Source organism: Typopeltis vanoorti, chromosome 21, assembly GCF_054136105.1.
Source record: "Typopeltis vanoorti isolate ZY-2024b chromosome 21, IOZ_Tvanoo_1.0, whole genome shotgun sequence".
Classification (NCBI taxonomy): Eukaryota; Metazoa; Arthropoda; class Arachnida; order Uropygi; family Thelyphonidae; genus Typopeltis; species Typopeltis vanoorti.
Genome location: NC_143569.1, coordinates 40,290,240 through 40,308,258, shown reverse-complemented (window position 1 = coordinate 40,308,258; position 18,019 = coordinate 40,290,240). Strand labels below are relative to the sequence as shown.

Here is an 18,019-nt window from a genome sequence, read left to right as displayed (position 1 = left end):
AGACATCACATCAGATAACGGCAATGTTGCGGAAGACCCTGACATGCAGAAATAACGAGGTTATGATGCCATTGTATAAATCCTTGATCAAGCCTCATACAGATTATTGTGCACAGATCTGGTCACCGAGTCTTCATTGTGATGAGGATATGTTGGAAAAGGTCCAAAGAAAATTCACTAAGGTTGCCAGTGGTCTTTGGAATGTGGAGTACAAAGACGGATTGAGAGAATGTAAATTGCAAAGCCTCATGAATATGAGAAAGAGGGCGAGGGGGGGAGATTATGTTGGAGACATATAAGCTAGTCAGGGGTTGTTATCAGGTAGACATGGAAGAGAATAAATACAGCACAGAGGAATAATAAAATACAAGTTCATTAGATTTGTATTTTATTATTTTGTCTCTTTCACAGAGATGAAATTACTCAGAATTGTAAAAGCACATATAAAGCACTAAATATAATAAGTGGAACAAAATTAGACTAAAAGCCTACAGGCCTATGTGGAGTGTCCTCTATGGGTGCTGTTAGCTAGCCTTTGCTGTTGGGTGAGAGGCCTAAGAATTAGTTTCCCAAATCTTGGGAAGTTTCATGCAAAAATATTTATTAAGATTAGGCTGGTTTAACAAATCATTTGTTAAACCAGCCTAATCTTAATAAATATTAACAGCCTAATCCTAATAAACCAGCAATTCAGGAAAGTCTCTCAAATTTATATTTGATGTGATGAAGCATAGTAGTTTTCTTCCATTTAATACTTTGCAAGGTATCCAAACACATGGTCGGCTAGACCAGAATAATCACATTTGTGGGCAGTGGATGTATTTCTTGTGTTATTCTAGGCAGATGCTGGCAATCTCCCAGATTGACCATAATAAGATAATTTGCAATTTTCTTGCAAATTATATTATGGTCAAACTAGGAGATATGCCTAGAAGAACATGAGAAATACATCTCCTGTCCACAACAATGGTCAATCTGGTCTAGCTGACCATGCTTTGAAATCCTTGAATAGTATCAAATAGAAGGAAACTGGTATGCTTCATCACAGAAATAAACTTGGAAGACTTTTCAACATTTTGTGTACAAGTTGCCACTACTTTATTTACAAGCTTCATATATTTTCTTTGAGAACCATAATCTTTGTCTTGCTAGAGTTGAGTTTAAATCCTATGCTGTTGCTGATTTCATTAACTCTTAAGTATTCATCCTAATTCTTCCCTATCATTACTAAGCAGTAATGTATTATCAACATACTTTAGACTGCTGACCCATTTGCAACCTACACTAATTTCTGTCTTAAGCACATCTAATGCTACATGCATGATGTCCTCAACATAGATACTAAACAGCTAAGGAGAAGGTATGCACCTGGCCTAACTCTCCTGCCTACCTGAAGCCAATTGGCAAATCCAATCACTTGTTCTTACCATGGCTTCTTACCCAGTGAACAAGTTAGCTATCAACTTGATAATGTGTCGAGTAAAATCCATTAATTTCATTACCTCCCACAATTTCATATCTGACAAAAGCTTTGGAGAAGTCTATAAAACATGCGCCAAAGGTTGTCTAATTTTATACTTTATACTTCTTAATGATCTGTCTAAGGCAAAGAATTTGATCTCTGGAAATCTTCCTAAAAATTCACAGTGCTGTCTAGAGAGGAATTTCAGCTCATAGATGATTCTCTTTCACAGACTTATTTCAACCTCTATCTCACATGCACTATCACATGTTTGTATTTTCTACAAGTTGAGAAGTGGAAGAATGTTGGCAGTAATCATTCCTTCCCTTTTTCTTGGACATATTAAAATTAGATCAGCAACTGCCCATTACCTCTTTTCACTACAACTGAAACATCCCAAACCTACTTTAATTCATCTTGTATTCTTTCTACTTCTGTCCTATGAAACAGTCCTGCTGATGAAGTATCCCCCCGAACAACTACAATCTCTAGTTCTTCAAGACAGATGTTAGTAAACTTCCTTCCCAATCCACACAGAGCAGTGATGTGCGTATAGGTTCTATCTCCATGTGTAGGACTGGTATTAAAATAATTATTATTAATTATGTTGTACCATCATTTTATATTGTGGTTTAAGCCAATAAGAATACAATTTGGTTAGCTAAATCTCAAATTGCCAGCCCATCCTCATACGTTCACCAGCTAGGTAGATACCAAACAGGGTGCACCACAAGACGGTGAGGATTGAACATTACGTCAGAACACTGGTTGGTTCTCCACATTCTTTTAAAGGCTATGTAGAGGTTTCCTCTCAGTTATACAGCTTTGACCCTTAAGCACCTGAATGCTAAAAAAATGGAGCTAGCTGAGGAATTGGATAAGTACCAGATCGACATAACAGGGGGTGAGTGAAACAAAAAAGACTAAAAACTGGTGAGATCTTTCTGAGCAATAAATACAAAATCTTATATTCAGGCAATGACAATCAATGAAAAGAAGGAGTAGCCATAGTATTCAAACCTAAATAAGAGACTAATATTCTTGAATGGCAGTCGATATCAAGTAGACTGATGTGGGCGAATATCAGAAGAGAACTGAACAATGAGACTTACAAGGGCGATCTGAAAAGTTCTCAACCTCGACCATAGATGGCAACACTATCGGCAAGATGTTTTTTTCCAAGTTGGTACATCTGTCATAAGCATCCATGTGAAATTGCAAGTCATTCTATCAAGTAGTTTGTTTTACACAGCTGTATGAAGCAAAAGTGTTGTCTGTATCCCTTGAAATGGATAAAATTGAGTATAGTGCAGTTATAAAATACTTTGTAAAAGAAGGTTTAACGCCAAAAGAAATCCATTCGAAGTTCATAAAAGTTTACGGCGCTCTTCTCGTTCGTTTTCGACAATTAATAAATGTGCTGCCGAGTTTAAATGTGGACGTACCAACCTTGAAGATGATCCATGTGAAGGACGTCCAAAGAGTGTAACACCAGAAATCACTGATCAAGTGCACGATATGGTATTGGATGACCGGTGAGTCAAAGTGCATGAAACTGCTGAAACTATAGGCATTTCAAAAGAACATATAGGATATATTTTGCATGAAGAACTGCAAACGAAAGAGCTTTGCGCAAGATGGGTGCCATGCTTGCTTACAGAAGACCAAAAACACACATGTATGAAAATCTCTGAACAGTGCTTGGAGCGTTTTAACAAGAATAAAACTGATTTTGTGCATCGATTTATTACTATGGATAAGATAATTATCTTGAAAAGGGTAAAACAATAACCGGGGAATATTATTCCGATCTTCTAACCAGACTAGATGAAAAAATTCCTGAGAAAAGCTCTCAGATGTGAACTGTAGACTAAAATACAAACGAAAGAGTTTGAGAGCAGGAACCAAACCTTGGTGATTCAATGGCAAGCCCTAAAGAAAACATTGAATAATTCATCCAGAGAGGCATGTGGTGCAGTTGTCTGCAAGGATAGAAAAATCAGAACTCCATGGTGGAACAGAAAGTTAAAGAGGCAGTGAAGGAAAAGAAGAAAGCATAACAAAAGTTCCTGGCAATTAAGTCAGCTTGTGCTCTTAGAGAATACAGAGACAAATGTAAGAAAGCTAAACATTCTGGTGGACACAGGAAGTTAAAGAGGCAGTGAAGGAAAAGAAGAAAGCATAACAAAAGTTCTTGGCAATTAAGTCAGCTTGTGCTCTTAGAGAATCATCATCAACGAGCATGGGTCCAATGCCCGTAGGTGTCTGCTGCAATCTTGATACGATTCTTCCATTGCATTCTATTTTGTGCAAGATTACTCACTTCATGTATAGAGTTTCTGCACCATTTGACGATGTCATCGCCCCCTTCTCGGTTTGGTCTTCCTCTTTTGTTCTTTCCTTCAATTATTCCAAACAGCAACGTTTTTAGTTTTCTCTCATCATTCATTCTACATATATGGCCAAATAGATGCAGTTTCCTTTTGATTATTTTCTGGATTAGGTTTTCTTTTGGTTGTATTCGTCTGTAGATTTCCTCATTGTTCACTTTCTGTATCCAGCTTATTCTCAAGATCTTTCTATAGCACTTCCTCTCAAATGCCAATATCCTCCTTGCAGATTCTCTCAGGAGTACCCAGGCCTCCCATCCATAGAGCATGCTGCTGAAGATACAGGTTTCTACAATGCGCAGTTTAGTTTGCATCTTTATAGCTTGGCTCTTCCATATTTTTTCCATGGCTTTTAAAATAGTTGTTGCTCTGGCTATTCTAATTTTTCTCTCTTTTTTGGGGTCCAAGTCATGCGTCATGTGGCATCAAAGATGTGTGAAGTGTTCCACATTTTCCAGTTGAAATCTGTCTACCGTAACTCTGTTCAGTAACTCCTGCTGTTGAAATATCATTGTTTTAGTTTTTTAAAAGTTGACATTTAGTCCATATCTTTTTCCTTCTGTGTATAGTGTTTGCAATGTCTGTTTCAGCCTTGCTGCATCTTCTTCAATCAGGGCGATGTCATCTGCAAAGCGGAGGTAGGTTATTCTCATGCCATTTATTGAAATGCCTCCACCTTCTTCTTTAATCTTATCTATTGTTCTTCCCAGATGTGTGATGAAGATGATTGGTGATATTGGGTCCCCTTGTCTTGTGCCTTGACTAGTGGCAAACCAATCTCCAGTCTCACCCTGCTATCCTGATTTTTGCTTGTGCTTGACTGTTTATATCTTTCAGCAGGCGGATCAATTTATTGTCCACACCATAAGATTCCAAGACAGCCCATGTTATATTTTGGTCAATATTATCAAATGCTTTTTGGAAGTCCACAAAACAGCAATATATCATTTTGTTCTTTCTCTGCTATTAGTCTTAGTGCGAGTCTTTGTTGCACTGCACTTCGATCTTGTCGAAATCCGGCTTGCTCATCCGGAAGATGTGCCTCCATATGCCCCTTCAGGCATTCTGTTAGTATTTTCATCAGCACTTTGCCAAGATGACTCATATAATATAATAGTTCTGTAATTGGTGCATTCTAAAGCACTGCTTTTCTTATGAAGAAGAACCAAAACTGATTTTTTCCACTCTTCGGGGACATATCCTGATCACCATATTTCATTACATAGCTGATGTATTTCTTTTACAACTGATTCTCCCCCATATTTTAGCATCTCGCCTATTATGTTGTCATTTCCAGGACTCTTGTTGTTCTTGAGATGTTTTGCCTGCCTTATTCACCTCCTCCTCCTCCAAGATGTCATTTTCAAAGATCTCTGCTGGTGGAGAGATTGCTTTTAGTTCTTTGATTACTTCTGTTGCAGTATCATTTAGTTGATTTTTATATAGTTCACTGCAATATCTTGTCCATCTATGTATGATTTCTGTCTTGTCCATCAATACTTTACCATTTTCATCTTTGACTGCTACTGATCTGGTTTGCCACTTCCTATTGACATTTCTTATAAGTTTGTAGACCTCTCTAGTTTTGTGTTCTCCATAGTACTGTTCAATGTCTTTGCACTGGTCCTCCAACCATTTAGCTTTATCAGATCTTGCTGCTTTCCGTACTTCATTGCATTTTTGACGGTATAACTCATCTGCTGCCTCAGAATTATCTCTTTTAAGTTTCAGTTCTCTTTTCTCTTGTATTAATTTTAGGGTTTCCTGAGTTATCCATTTCTTGTTGATCTTTTCTCTTTCAGGAATTACTTCCTCTACTGCTTTTTTTTAGTACTGTAGTCAGTCATTCTGCTCTTGTATTTATAGTTTGTTTTTCACTTGCAGTCTTCAGTTTAGTTTCCAATATGTTTTGATATGCTGTTCTTAGCCTGTCTTCATTTAGTTTTGAGATGTCTCTAGCTTTTTGGAACTTTCCTTTGTACCTTTCAATTTTAGTCTTATATTCGCAATCACTAAACTATGGTCCGAATCAATATCAGCTACTTGGAATGATCTGCACTGTCGAACTGAGGGTCTCCATTTCTGGTCTATTAATATCAGGTCGATCATATTCCTGTGTTTGCCATCGACGGATCACTACGTCCATTTACAACAATCTTTTTGTTGAAATTTGGTATTGCAAATAGTCAGGGTGTTATCCGTGGCAAATCCAGAAGCATCTCTCCATGTTCATTTCTTTCTCCATATCCAAATTTTTCCATCCTGTGTTATTTTTGCCAATCTTTGCGCTCCAGTCTCCTCCAATGATGAGTATATCCTGCTTCGGCACCTCATCAATTACTAGTTGTAGATCCCTGTAAAATTCCTCAATGTTTTCATCTGTGCTCTCTGCAGTGGGCGCATATATCTGAATGGTTGTGATATTAAATGGTTGGGCACTGAATCTTGCAACCATTATTCTTTCACTAACTGGTTTGTATCCTATCATTGCCCGACAGGCATTGTTACTTAGCAAGAAATCTAAACCTGATTCATGCTTACTTTCATTTCCTGACCAGAGAACTCTTCTACCATTTGATTCCCCTGACAATGTCCATCTCATTTCTGAAATACCCAATATATCACATCTGTATTTCTTCATTTCTTCTTGAAGCAAATGCAATTTTCCAGTTACCCAGAGTGTACGGACATTCCATGTGCCAGTTGATATTCCATCCTTTACAGGCCTAAGGTTGATTTTTTTGTCTTTGTTTTCAGTAACTGATTTTTTGATCCAACCCTGATTACTCGATTGGGGACACAGACCTTGTTTGACCGGGCAACATCCGAGCCGGCATGAGTCTTTTTTCTTGTACTTTGGCATCAGATTTCAATCGTATTTTCCTTTTACTGTCAGTACATCAACACTTATCTGACAAACCGTTAGTCTTCCTTGAAGAGCTTGGGAGAGAATCAGAAGGAGAATATAGATTTAGGCTTAAGGTGGCCTAAGCTCGCCTTGACGCAGTACCGTCATTGGACTTCTGTGGCATCTTAGAGAATACAGAAACAAATGTAAGAAAGCTAAACATTCTGTAAAACTAGCTAAACAAAAGTCATGGGAAGACTTTGGTAAGAACACAGAAAATAAATATCAAGAAGCTGGTAAGATATTCTGAGATTGTTGAAAAAGCTCAGTAATGGAGGAAAGAGTGCTGTAAAAGGAATTAGAGATGATAAAGGTGACATGAAAACTGAAGAAAAAGATATTCTAGATGTTTGCAGTAATTACTTTGAAAGACTGCTAAATGAAACAAGCAGTGTCAGCATGGTAGTAGAAAATTCCCAACAGGAATGCAGTCAGGAATACATATACATACTTAAAGTAGAAAAGTCATCAAAAACCTGATATTTGGAAAGGCAGCTGGAGTAGATGAAATTCAACCAGAAATGCCCAAAAATGGAGGAATAAAAGTCTTACAGCGAATGCACCATAGTTCAGAAGGCCTGGACAAAGGGACAAATTCCAGATGATTGGAGTAGAGCTCTCATAGTACCCATATATAAAAAGGGAAATAAAACTGAATATGAGAATTACAGAGGTATTTCCCTACTGAGTGTTCCTGGTAAGATTTATCAGGCCAAATAGAGGTTGTCAGGATCAGATCTTCACTTTACGACAAATAGTGGAGAAATCATGAGAATATAACAGAGATCCGTAATTAAGTTTTGTAGATCTGGAAAAGGCATATGACTAGGTGCCAAGTGTAAAGCTGTTCAAAACACTACAGTTAGATGTGTCAATGGGGAATTATATCAAGCAACACTTACTCTTTATTTGAGTTGTAAGTCAGAGTTAGAATTGAAGGAAGTACAGGATGATGGTTTGATATTAAATCTGGTGCCAGACAAGGATGTACATTATCCCCTCTGTTATATCTATATGGATCACATTATGAAGGAAAGCAGTATTAAACCTGATATCAAAATTGGAAATGTTAACTTCATCTCTTGTGTATATTTTGCTTTATGCAGATGATGTTATACTTCTAAATAAATCCACTACAAGTCTGCAAGATTCCCTGACTAAATCGAATAACTGTTTTAATAGATACGGTATGAAGATCAGCAATAAGAAGACAAAGACAATGAAAATAGGCAGAAGCATTGAAAATATCAACTGCATTGTGAATGGAGAACCTATAGAACAAGCAAAAGATTTCAGCTGCTTAGGCATGATTTTTAGTGAAGATGGTAAATTAAATATGGAAATAGACAACAGAATCAAAAAAGCTGGTATGGTAGGCAGTCAACTGAATAAATTTATATGGAATAAGAGAAAATTAGTCAAAACACTAAATTAGCTGTATACAATACAGTGTTCCAACCAATTTTAACTTATGGATCTGAGAGTTGGGTTAGAAATAAAACACTTCACCAAAGACTAGAGACCACAGATATGAGAGTTCTGAGAAAGATTAGGGGCCTGAACAGATGCCATCAATGGCTATATCATATTAAAAACAAGGATACTAGGAGAGAATTTGAAATTGTCAGCATCCAGGAATGCATTAGCAGAGCTAATCTCAAGTGGTATGGTCACTTAAACAGAAAATGGGAGAGGAAAGATTAGCAAAACAAGTGTTCTTTGCAAGGTTTGTAGGAAAAAGACTCAGAGGACAACCAAGGTGTAGGTGGATTGATACAGTAAAAAGTGTCTTAGAAGATAGAAATATAAGATCTGATAATGTTGGAGCCTTGACAGGTAACAGATTGATTTGGAGAAAAATTGTAGATAGGAAATTAGTAATAATGTAAGTTTTTCATGTAGTACTATAATATCCTGTATAACCCCCACCCTTGAGGGCACATTCCAGGAATATGATGATGATAATAATAATCATCATCATTATACACTTTCAAACTTACAAAGCAATTTCTCATCCTCTCCCTCTTTTATTCTATCTAACTATGTGTGAAATTAAAGAGATTAAGTATGCAATACAGAGAAAAAGGCATTATGGAGGCAACATAAATGATTATTACCACTCAGAGGAGTGGTAATAATCAATTCCATGAGGAATACAGAAAAACAGTGAAGTAGAGTGACTCAGTTGATAACAGTAGCAGATAGCTAATGAAATAAAATTAAAAAAATCCTAGGGAGTTTTTACGATATACAGCTAGCAAAAAAAAAAAAAAATAAATAAATAAATAATAATAATAATAATAAATATACATACATACATACACACACACATATATATACATACATATATATATATATATATATATATATATATATATATATATATATATATATATATATATATATATATATATCATCATCAAATTCCTGCCATGTACCCTCAAGGGGTGTACAGGATATGATAGTACCACATGAAAAATTTATATCATTACTAACTTCCTATCTACAATTTTCCTCAAAATCAGTCTGTTACTTGTCAAGACCCCAACATTATCAGATCTTATATTTCTATCGTCTAAGGCAATTTTTATCATATCAATCCACCTATATCTTGGTGTGGGTCTTTTTCCTGTCAACCTGGGAGAGAAAACTTCTTTAGCTATTCCTTCCTTCCCATTCTGTTTAAGTGACCATGCCACCTGAGATTAGCTCTGCTAACGCATTCTTGGATGCTGACAATGTCAAGTTCTTTCCTAATATCCTCGTTTTTAATATGATATTGCCATTGATGCCATCTGTTCACGCCTCTAATCTTTCTCAGGACTCTCATATCTGCGGTATCTAGTCTTTGGTCAAGTGTTTTACTTCTGATCCAGCTCTCAGATCCATAAGTTAAAACTGGTTTGAACACTGTCATGTATACAGCTAATTTAGTGTTCCGACTAATTTCTCTCATTCCATATGAATTTATTCAATTGACTTCCCACCATACCAGCTTTCCTGATTCTGTTGTCTATTTCTATATTTAATTTACCATCTTAACTAAAAATCGTGCCAAAGTAGCTGAAATGTTTTAGTTGTTCCACAGGTTCTCCATCCACAACACAGTTGACATTTTCAATGATTCTGCCTATTTTCATTGTCTTTGTCTTTTTATTGCTGATCTTCATACCATATCTATTACAACAGTTATTCAATTTAGTCATAGAACCTTGCAGACTTGTAGCAGATTTATTTAGAAGTATAACTTTGTCCGCATAAAGCAAAGAGGTGACATTAACATCTCCAATTTTGATATCGTGTTTAATACCACTTTCCTTCATAATGCGATCCATATAGATAATGAATAACAGAGGGGGATAATGTAGATCCTTGTCTCACACCAGATTTAACATTAAACCATCTTCCTGTATTTCCTTCAATTCTAACTGCTGACTTACAACTCAAATAAAGACTAAATATTGTTTGATATAATGTCCCATTGACACGATATAACAGTAGCGTATTGAATAGCTTCTCTCTTGGCACCTCGTCATATGCCTTTTCCAAATCGACAAAACTTAAATACAGATCTTTGTTATATTCCCATGCTTTTTCGACTATTTGTCGTAAAGTGAAGATCTGATCCTGACAGCCTCTATTTGGCCTGAATCCAGCTTGTTCTTCACCCAGCTTTTCTTCCACAATTCTTCTCAACTGTTTCTCACGTATACTTGCATAGATCTTGCCAGGAACACTCAGTAGGGAATACTCTGTAAATCTCACATTCAGTTTTATTTCCCTTTTTATATATGGGTACTATGAGAGCTCTACTCCAATCATCGGGAATTCGTCCCTCTGTCCAGGCTTTCTGAACTATGCAGTGCAGTCACTGTAAGACTTTTATACCACCATACTTCAGCATTTCTGGTCCAACAGCATCTACTCCTGCTGCCTTTTCACATTTCAAGCCTCTGATGGCTTTTTCTACTTCAAGTATGGATATGTATTCCTGACTGCATGCCTGGTCAGTGTTTTTTTACCACTCTGCTGTCACCACTGCTTGTTTCATTTAGCAGTTTTTCAAAGTAATTAATCCATACTTCAAGGATATATTTTTCTCCCGTTTTCATGTCACCTTTACCATCTCTACCTCCTTTTGCAGCACTCTTTCCTTCATTCCTAAGCTTCTTCAACAACCTCCAGAATATTTTGCCACCTTCTTGTTATTTATTTTCTATATTCTTGCCAAAGTCCTCCCATGACTTTTGTTTAGCATTCTTGCATTTGTCTCTGTATTCTCTAAGAGCACAAGCTGACTTATTTGACAGGAACTTTTGAAATGCTTTCTTCTTTTCCTTCACTGCCTCTTTAACTTCCTGAGTCCACCATGGAGTTCTAATTTTTCTATCCTTGCAGACAACCTCACCACATGCCTCTCTGGCTGAATCGATCAGAGCTTTCTTCAAGGCTTGCCACTGAATCTCCAAGGTTTGATTCCTGTTCTGAAACTCTTTCCTTTTTTTTTTTTCAATGAACTTTGTGTATTTTAGTCTACAGTTCACATCTGAGAGCTGCTCAACTTTTATTCACTTTAAATTTTCTTACATGTCATTCTTTTCAATATGAATTCAATTTTATCCTGCTTATGACTAAATAGTGATCACTTCCAATTTGAAATCCTCTGTACACTCTGGTGTCCTGCACCAGGAAGAAAACATCACTATTAACAATAACATAGTCAATGAGACTTTTCTTATTCCTTGCCTCTTCTCTCCATGTGAATTTGTGCACATTTTTATGTTGAAACATGGTGTTAGTAATAACCAGTCCATGTCCTGAGCAGATCCAACAAATATTTGCCATTATTATTAGCTTTGCTCTTTTCTCCAAATTTTCCCAAAATATTTTTGTATGTCTGACGATCATTTCCTTTTCTGCTATTTACATCCCTAACAAGGACCAACTTTTCCTTTTTCATTGTCAGTTGTTTTCTCTAAAGCCTCAAAAAATCCCTCCACTTCTATCTTAGTAGAACCTTATGTGGGACCATAGGCACAATTAAGTCTCATTGTCCAGTTCCCCATTCTAATATTTGTCTACATCACTCTACTTGAGACCGCCTGCCATTCAAGAAGATTAGCCTCGTATTTTGTGTTGAATACAATGGCTGCACCTTCTTTTCCTTGATTGTCATTGCCTGAATATAACATTTTGTATTTATTGCCCAGAAAGATCTCACCAGTTTTGTCTTTTTTGTTTCAGTCACCCCTATTATGTCGATCTGGTACTTATCTAATTCCTCAGCCAGCTCCATTTCTTTGCCATTCAGGCTTCTTATGTTGATAGTACCGATCTTTAACTCTGGTGATGTTGAGTTGGGGTGTGTTTTCAGATAACTAAAAAGGTCAATAACTTTCCTAAGTTATTGACCTTTCTTATCTTACACCAGCTACTTAGTTGGCGATTTTTGGAACTGTCAGTTATTGTTTAATTTCAGCTTAATGTACTGAAGATGCCTATGACACACAGGCGAAAATTATACTATTAAATAATCTTTGTACGTGAGTTTTTTCCGTTATTAATTTTGTATTGATATGTCTACTCACGGTATACCTCTTTTAAAACTTAAAGGAATGATAGCAAATAGTTTGTGAAGCAGTATCCACAAAAATACTTATAAAAGAGATAATCCAGAGACAGGGTGTATGAACAAGTGACTGGATGGAGTCTGTAAGAGAGAGCAGGATCATTTATTAAGCAGACAGCCCTCTTCTGAATAGCATCAAGCATTTGTAGCGAGGTTTTTGATGTACCATCCCAAATGTAAGGACAGTATTTTACATATGGTGCAAGGACAGCAAAGTTCATACTGCACCAAACCAAAGGTTACAGCAGTATTCAAAGTAATAATAAATAGTAAAGAGATAAATTATTTGAAAACAACTGAGGCAGAATATCAAAGACTACTATAACATATATAGAACAAAAAAATTGGCAGAAGCAGCTGGGCTCCACAGTAGCCTAAAAAAAGTAGAAAAAAAATAAATCTAAAGCAATCACTACCGTCAGCCTTCACAGACAATCAAGGAAACAGACACACAAACAGAGGTGAAATGGAAAAAATAGTAAAATTGTTTTATGAGACCCTTTACTCATCTAAACAAGTAATCACAGCTCCAGTACCAGACGAAAATTTGGAAATACCACCATATGAAAAATGACTGATCACCAGGAATTGACGGTATAAAATCTGATGAATTAAAAATGGGTGGACAAATACTCTTTAAAGCTCTAGCAGAAAAGTTTACCCGATATATACAATTAAGCAAAGTACCTACTGAATGAAAAACATCAAAGACCATAATTTTGCAAAAAAAAGGTAATAAAGAAGAGATCAGTAACTACAGATCCATCTGTCTATTAGCACACACACATAAAATATTCGCCAGAGTCATCCTAAACCGAATACAAACCTCCATCAACAAAAATAGCTGCAAAGAACAGGCTAGTTTCAAAAAAGGCTTTTCAACAATAGATCACATTCAAACTATTACTCAGCTAACAGAACGATGCAGAGAATACTAGATTCCACTTTGTCTTCTTTTTATAGATTTTAAAAAGGCATTTGACACTGTTGAGCATCATGCAGTATTCCAAGCTTTAATAGAACAAGGTGTAGAAAAAGCATACATCCAACTCATAAAAGATATCTACAAAGAAGGCACAACAAATATCACCCTTTTCAATCACCCGATTAAAATCAACTTAAGTAGAGGAGTATGTCAGGGTGATGTCTCATCACCTAATCTCCTCACATCTACTCTGGACAGCATCATTCGAAAAATTGACATGAAAGATGGAATAAACATTGATGGTGAAATGTTAAATATCCTATTATTCGCCGATGATATTAATATCTCACTCACCCAAACTCTTAGAATCAATGCTGAATAACATAAGCCAAAACTGCCAAAAAATTGGATTGGAAATACACCCGGACAAACCAAGAGGATGAAGAAAGTTTTTTACCTTCGGTATAATATATTACTTAAATCTTGGTAGTCCTAAGTCTGGCTACCACTGATGAGACCTCAATAAAGGTCGAAACCAGTCTGGGTAGTGGCCCCTTGCCTTTAATACATAGCATCATACATCTCCTCCAGGAGATGTGCTTTGTATTAAGGGTAAATATTAAGAATAGTGATCAGAGCTTATTCCACCATTACCACGAGTTGCCCAGGCCTGCACTATGTACAGGGTCACCCCTACTTGCAGGTGCAAACTTGACTTACTTGTCTGTTTGCTTACTTGGGAAATGGATTAAAACCAGGTTTATTTATAAAATAGCTTGGTATCTTTAATTTAAAGATGGATAAAAAACAAATACTGTAACGATCATACACGCACTCTAGAATCTCACACCACTGAAAAAGTTGAAGAATACATCTACCTCAGCCAGTCCATAAAAATGAATAAGGATATAGCAAATGAAATAGCAAGGAGAAAAAGAGCTGCTTGGATAGCCTTCAACAAAATAAAATCAACAATTACCAACCAAAACATAGATATAGAAATAAGAGCCCATCTTTTCAATAGTCACAGCTTACCAGCATTAACTTATGACAGTGAAACATGGAACACAACTTTAAAAGAAGAACAAAGCTTAATAACAACTCAACGTGCAATAGAAATAAGAAGAATGTGCAATATAAACAAAATAGACCACATAAGACACACAGAAATCAGGAAGAAGTCTGGACTTCTTCTAGTTTCCCTGCATTGACACACTGACTCGTTCAGAACAGCAATCTCTCCAGATGCCTACGTCCTTCCTCATTCAAATGCAAGCGGTTTCTCGCATACAATTCCTCTCTGTCCTCAAATGTTCTCCAAGCATTCACATATTCCAATCCTCTCTTCTGACACATTCTAGCTATTATGTTATTCAATATTACTGCTCTTCTGCTCAGCTCATCAAAATCATGCCTAGGCAACATGCACACTATCTTTCCTCTCTGCATCTTCTTTCGTACTACCTCAAGCAAGAATCTCATATCTCTCGCTGCACAATTTACATTACCTCCTCAAGTCATTTGTTCCTACCATCACAATCATCTCATCTACCCTTTCACCCCCTCTTAATTGCCATAGCCACACTTTCTGTGGTTCCTCCAGGCAAACACTCCTCACACATCATATCTTGCACACCACGGATCATTGAGTCACCATACATTACACCTCTTACCATTCCCTCTCTCCTACTGTTTCCATTCTCTCCTCTTCTATCACTCCCATAACTCTCTCTCATTCCCTCTCTTCCACTTATCCTATTCTTTCCTCTTCTATCATTCCCATAACGCTCTCTCATTCCTTCTCTTCTACTATTCCCATTCGCTCCTCTTCTATCACTCCCATAACTCTCTCTCATTCCCTCTCTTCCACTTATCCTATTCTTTCCTCTTCTATCATTCCCATAACGCTCTCTCATTCCTTCTCTTCTACTATTCCCATTCGCTCCTCTTCTATCATTCCCATACCTCTCTCTCATTCCCCGTCTTCTACTGTTTCTATACTCTCCTATTCTATCATTCCCAAACCCTCTTTCATTCCCTCTCTCCTACTGCTCCTATACTCTCCTCTTCTATCATTCCTTCTCTCCTACTGCTTCTATTCTCTCCTCTTCTATCATTCCCAAAACTTTCTCTCACTCCTACTCTGATTCGCCTTGCATACATCTCTTCCATTCTCCTAATCTCATCTTTCATACTTCTCATCTCATTCAGTTCATCTATCCCTCTGCAAGTTAGTCACTCTTACTCGCCATTCATTTACCCAATCAAAACCATATCTGTAACGCAAGCCTTCCACACTCTCGACTCTTATTTTCTTATTCATACTTCACTCGTCATTCTCTCCTATCACACTACTCATCTCCGGTTCGTCATTCTCTCCTATCACACTACTCATCTCCGGTTCGTCATTCTCTCCTATCACACTACTCATCTCCCGACATTGACTCCCCGTCCCTGAAACAACAAGGTCGGTTATCGATATATCTAGTTCATTAATTTCCTCCCACTGTCTGCAATTTGCGCATATATGCCTATATTCCTGACGATGTCTTGACAGAGATGAAATATGAAAATGATTAAATCTGCTGTTTTATTATTTCTCTTTGTGCTGCATTCATTCCATTAAATTTTAGCATATGTTGTCAAACCTGCCACTAAACATCAAAATTTTACTGCCTTGAAGCAAAGACATTGAAAATTCTTCAATGTCATAAGTGCCAAAGACAGCATTATAAGACTTGAAACTGCTCTTGCAAGCAAGTTATCTCTATCATTTGTATGAGCACTAAAATCAACCAAAAAATCCTAACACGATTCCCTGAGATTACAACATTTTTCAGAATGAGTTTCGCATCTTATATGATTCTATATAATACCACAAAAGCTACCCATATTTGTTAAAATACTTTGATTTCTATGAAATCCAAACTGGGCCCTTTGTAGATATAGAAATATACAACAAGAAAAAAAATTCTTTCAATGCCTTAAAATCAAGACAAACATACCTTAAAACGCCTTTCCCTCCATCTAATTCGAACTTTTTGTTTGCCACTATCTTCACTCATTTCATCATGATCTTCATCTTCTTCATCTAAACGCTGTAATGCTCGGTTGCACTTCATTTGTTCTATTGCAGAAATCAAAGCTTCTGATATACAAAAGTGTGCATTTTCCTAAATTTAAAAAAAAAAATATATATATATAAGTGTGTGTGTGTTTTTAATAGATGCTACCAAAAATATATTTTGCTATCATAATGTAATTATGATCTGCATGCAACATCTATAAACCGAAGTATAGTTTGTGGAACTAGAGGGGAACAGCATATTTTCTTAGATGTCGACAAAAAGAATGATATGAAAGAGGTTCATATACATCGACAGCTATCTATTTTGATATTCAACATCTTAGTGACCTACATGTACTGAGAGATGCTTCTTTCACTTGAACAAATGAAAGCATTTCTCAGAATGAGGGGGGGGGGGGAGATCAAAGTTTGTAGTACCTCAAAATGTGCCAACAATACATGGAATTGTGGTCACACTGTAAGGTGTGGTTTTTGGAATGTGACACTACAGAAGGAATGTTTACATTGTTTTTTCACCCTCAAGCAACATGGCATATGTGAGATATTCTGGGAAAGAAGTGAATTTCAGTTGGACAAGATAATCAACAGAGATCAGGAAAAAAAATCTAGAAGATGGCAAAAGCAGAGAAGATATAAAATGAAACTCTAACAGTGTTCTCTTTATTAAATGGTAGCAACTACTACACAGCTGTGTGCAGATTACTCAGGCACTGCAGAAACCATGAGCCATGACTGAAACAGGCTTGCAATGATGTCATGAAATAATAATTAAGATAGAGGGAAGAATAATAAACTCAATCATTTGTAAAGGGAAAGCTAAGCATAAGGGTTAAGCTATACACACACACTGTAGAGAACATTACGATACCGATATAAGTTAGCAACTGTGGTTTTAAACTGCATGCGATTAATTTAACATGCACACTTAGAAATCACAGAATGCTATGCTATGCTTTAAAACAAAGTGCTTGTATGTTTCTACTGCATGTAGTTGGAATTCAACCCATGCAGTCTCAAATTAGCACATACCCAACTTGCAGCAATGATAATTATATAGCTAGCAGAGAAAGCAAATACTATTAGCATAATGCATGTTGAATGCCCAGAGGCCAGGACTGACATTACACTATTGATATTCTGATACCAGAATAATGAAACTGGCAAAAGATCGCAAAATGCTATGCTATACTTTAAAACATGGAAATACACTAATGCCAACATAGCTCTAAAGTAAAATCTCTACTATAGAGTTTAACTTCCCAATTTCAGGAACAAATTAAACATTTCAAAGAACAAATTCATGAAATGCACCAAACAAATTACATGCAGTTGTTCCCCCAAACACACTGTTGGAAACAACCAAAAAGAGAAAGAAACTTCACTAGGCCAAACTGAGCAAAAATGGCTGCTGGCCAAAATCACTCTGCATAACTAATGGTTTCGAACATAAGATAATCAAAAAAATTCTTAATACAGCTCCTGCAACTCCCTTACTTAAACAAGATTTCAAGAATGCAATCACACTGCCGTACATCAAAAATGTCACGGACAAAGTGGGTATGATGCTCCGTGAGTACAACATAAAAGTGGCATTTCTACCATTACAAAAAATATCAA

The 18,019-nt window shown here is 36.6% G+C and overlaps 1 protein-coding gene across 2 annotated transcripts in view; it reads right to left on the bottom strand.

The window, feature by feature from the left end:
- The window catches only part of Rubicon (run domain Beclin-1-interacting and cysteine-rich domain-containing protein rubicon), a 357,235-nt gene that overhangs the window by 188,926 nt on the left and 150,290 nt on the right, over positions 1-18,019 (bottom strand). For both annotated transcript variants that reach the window (XM_090410954.1, XM_090410955.1), the window contains exon 7: positions 16,320-16,487. In XM_090410954.1, coding sequence (XP_090267080.1) covers positions 16,320-16,487 — 168 coding nt within the window. The remainder of the gene's footprint in view (positions 1-16,319; positions 16,488-18,019) is intronic.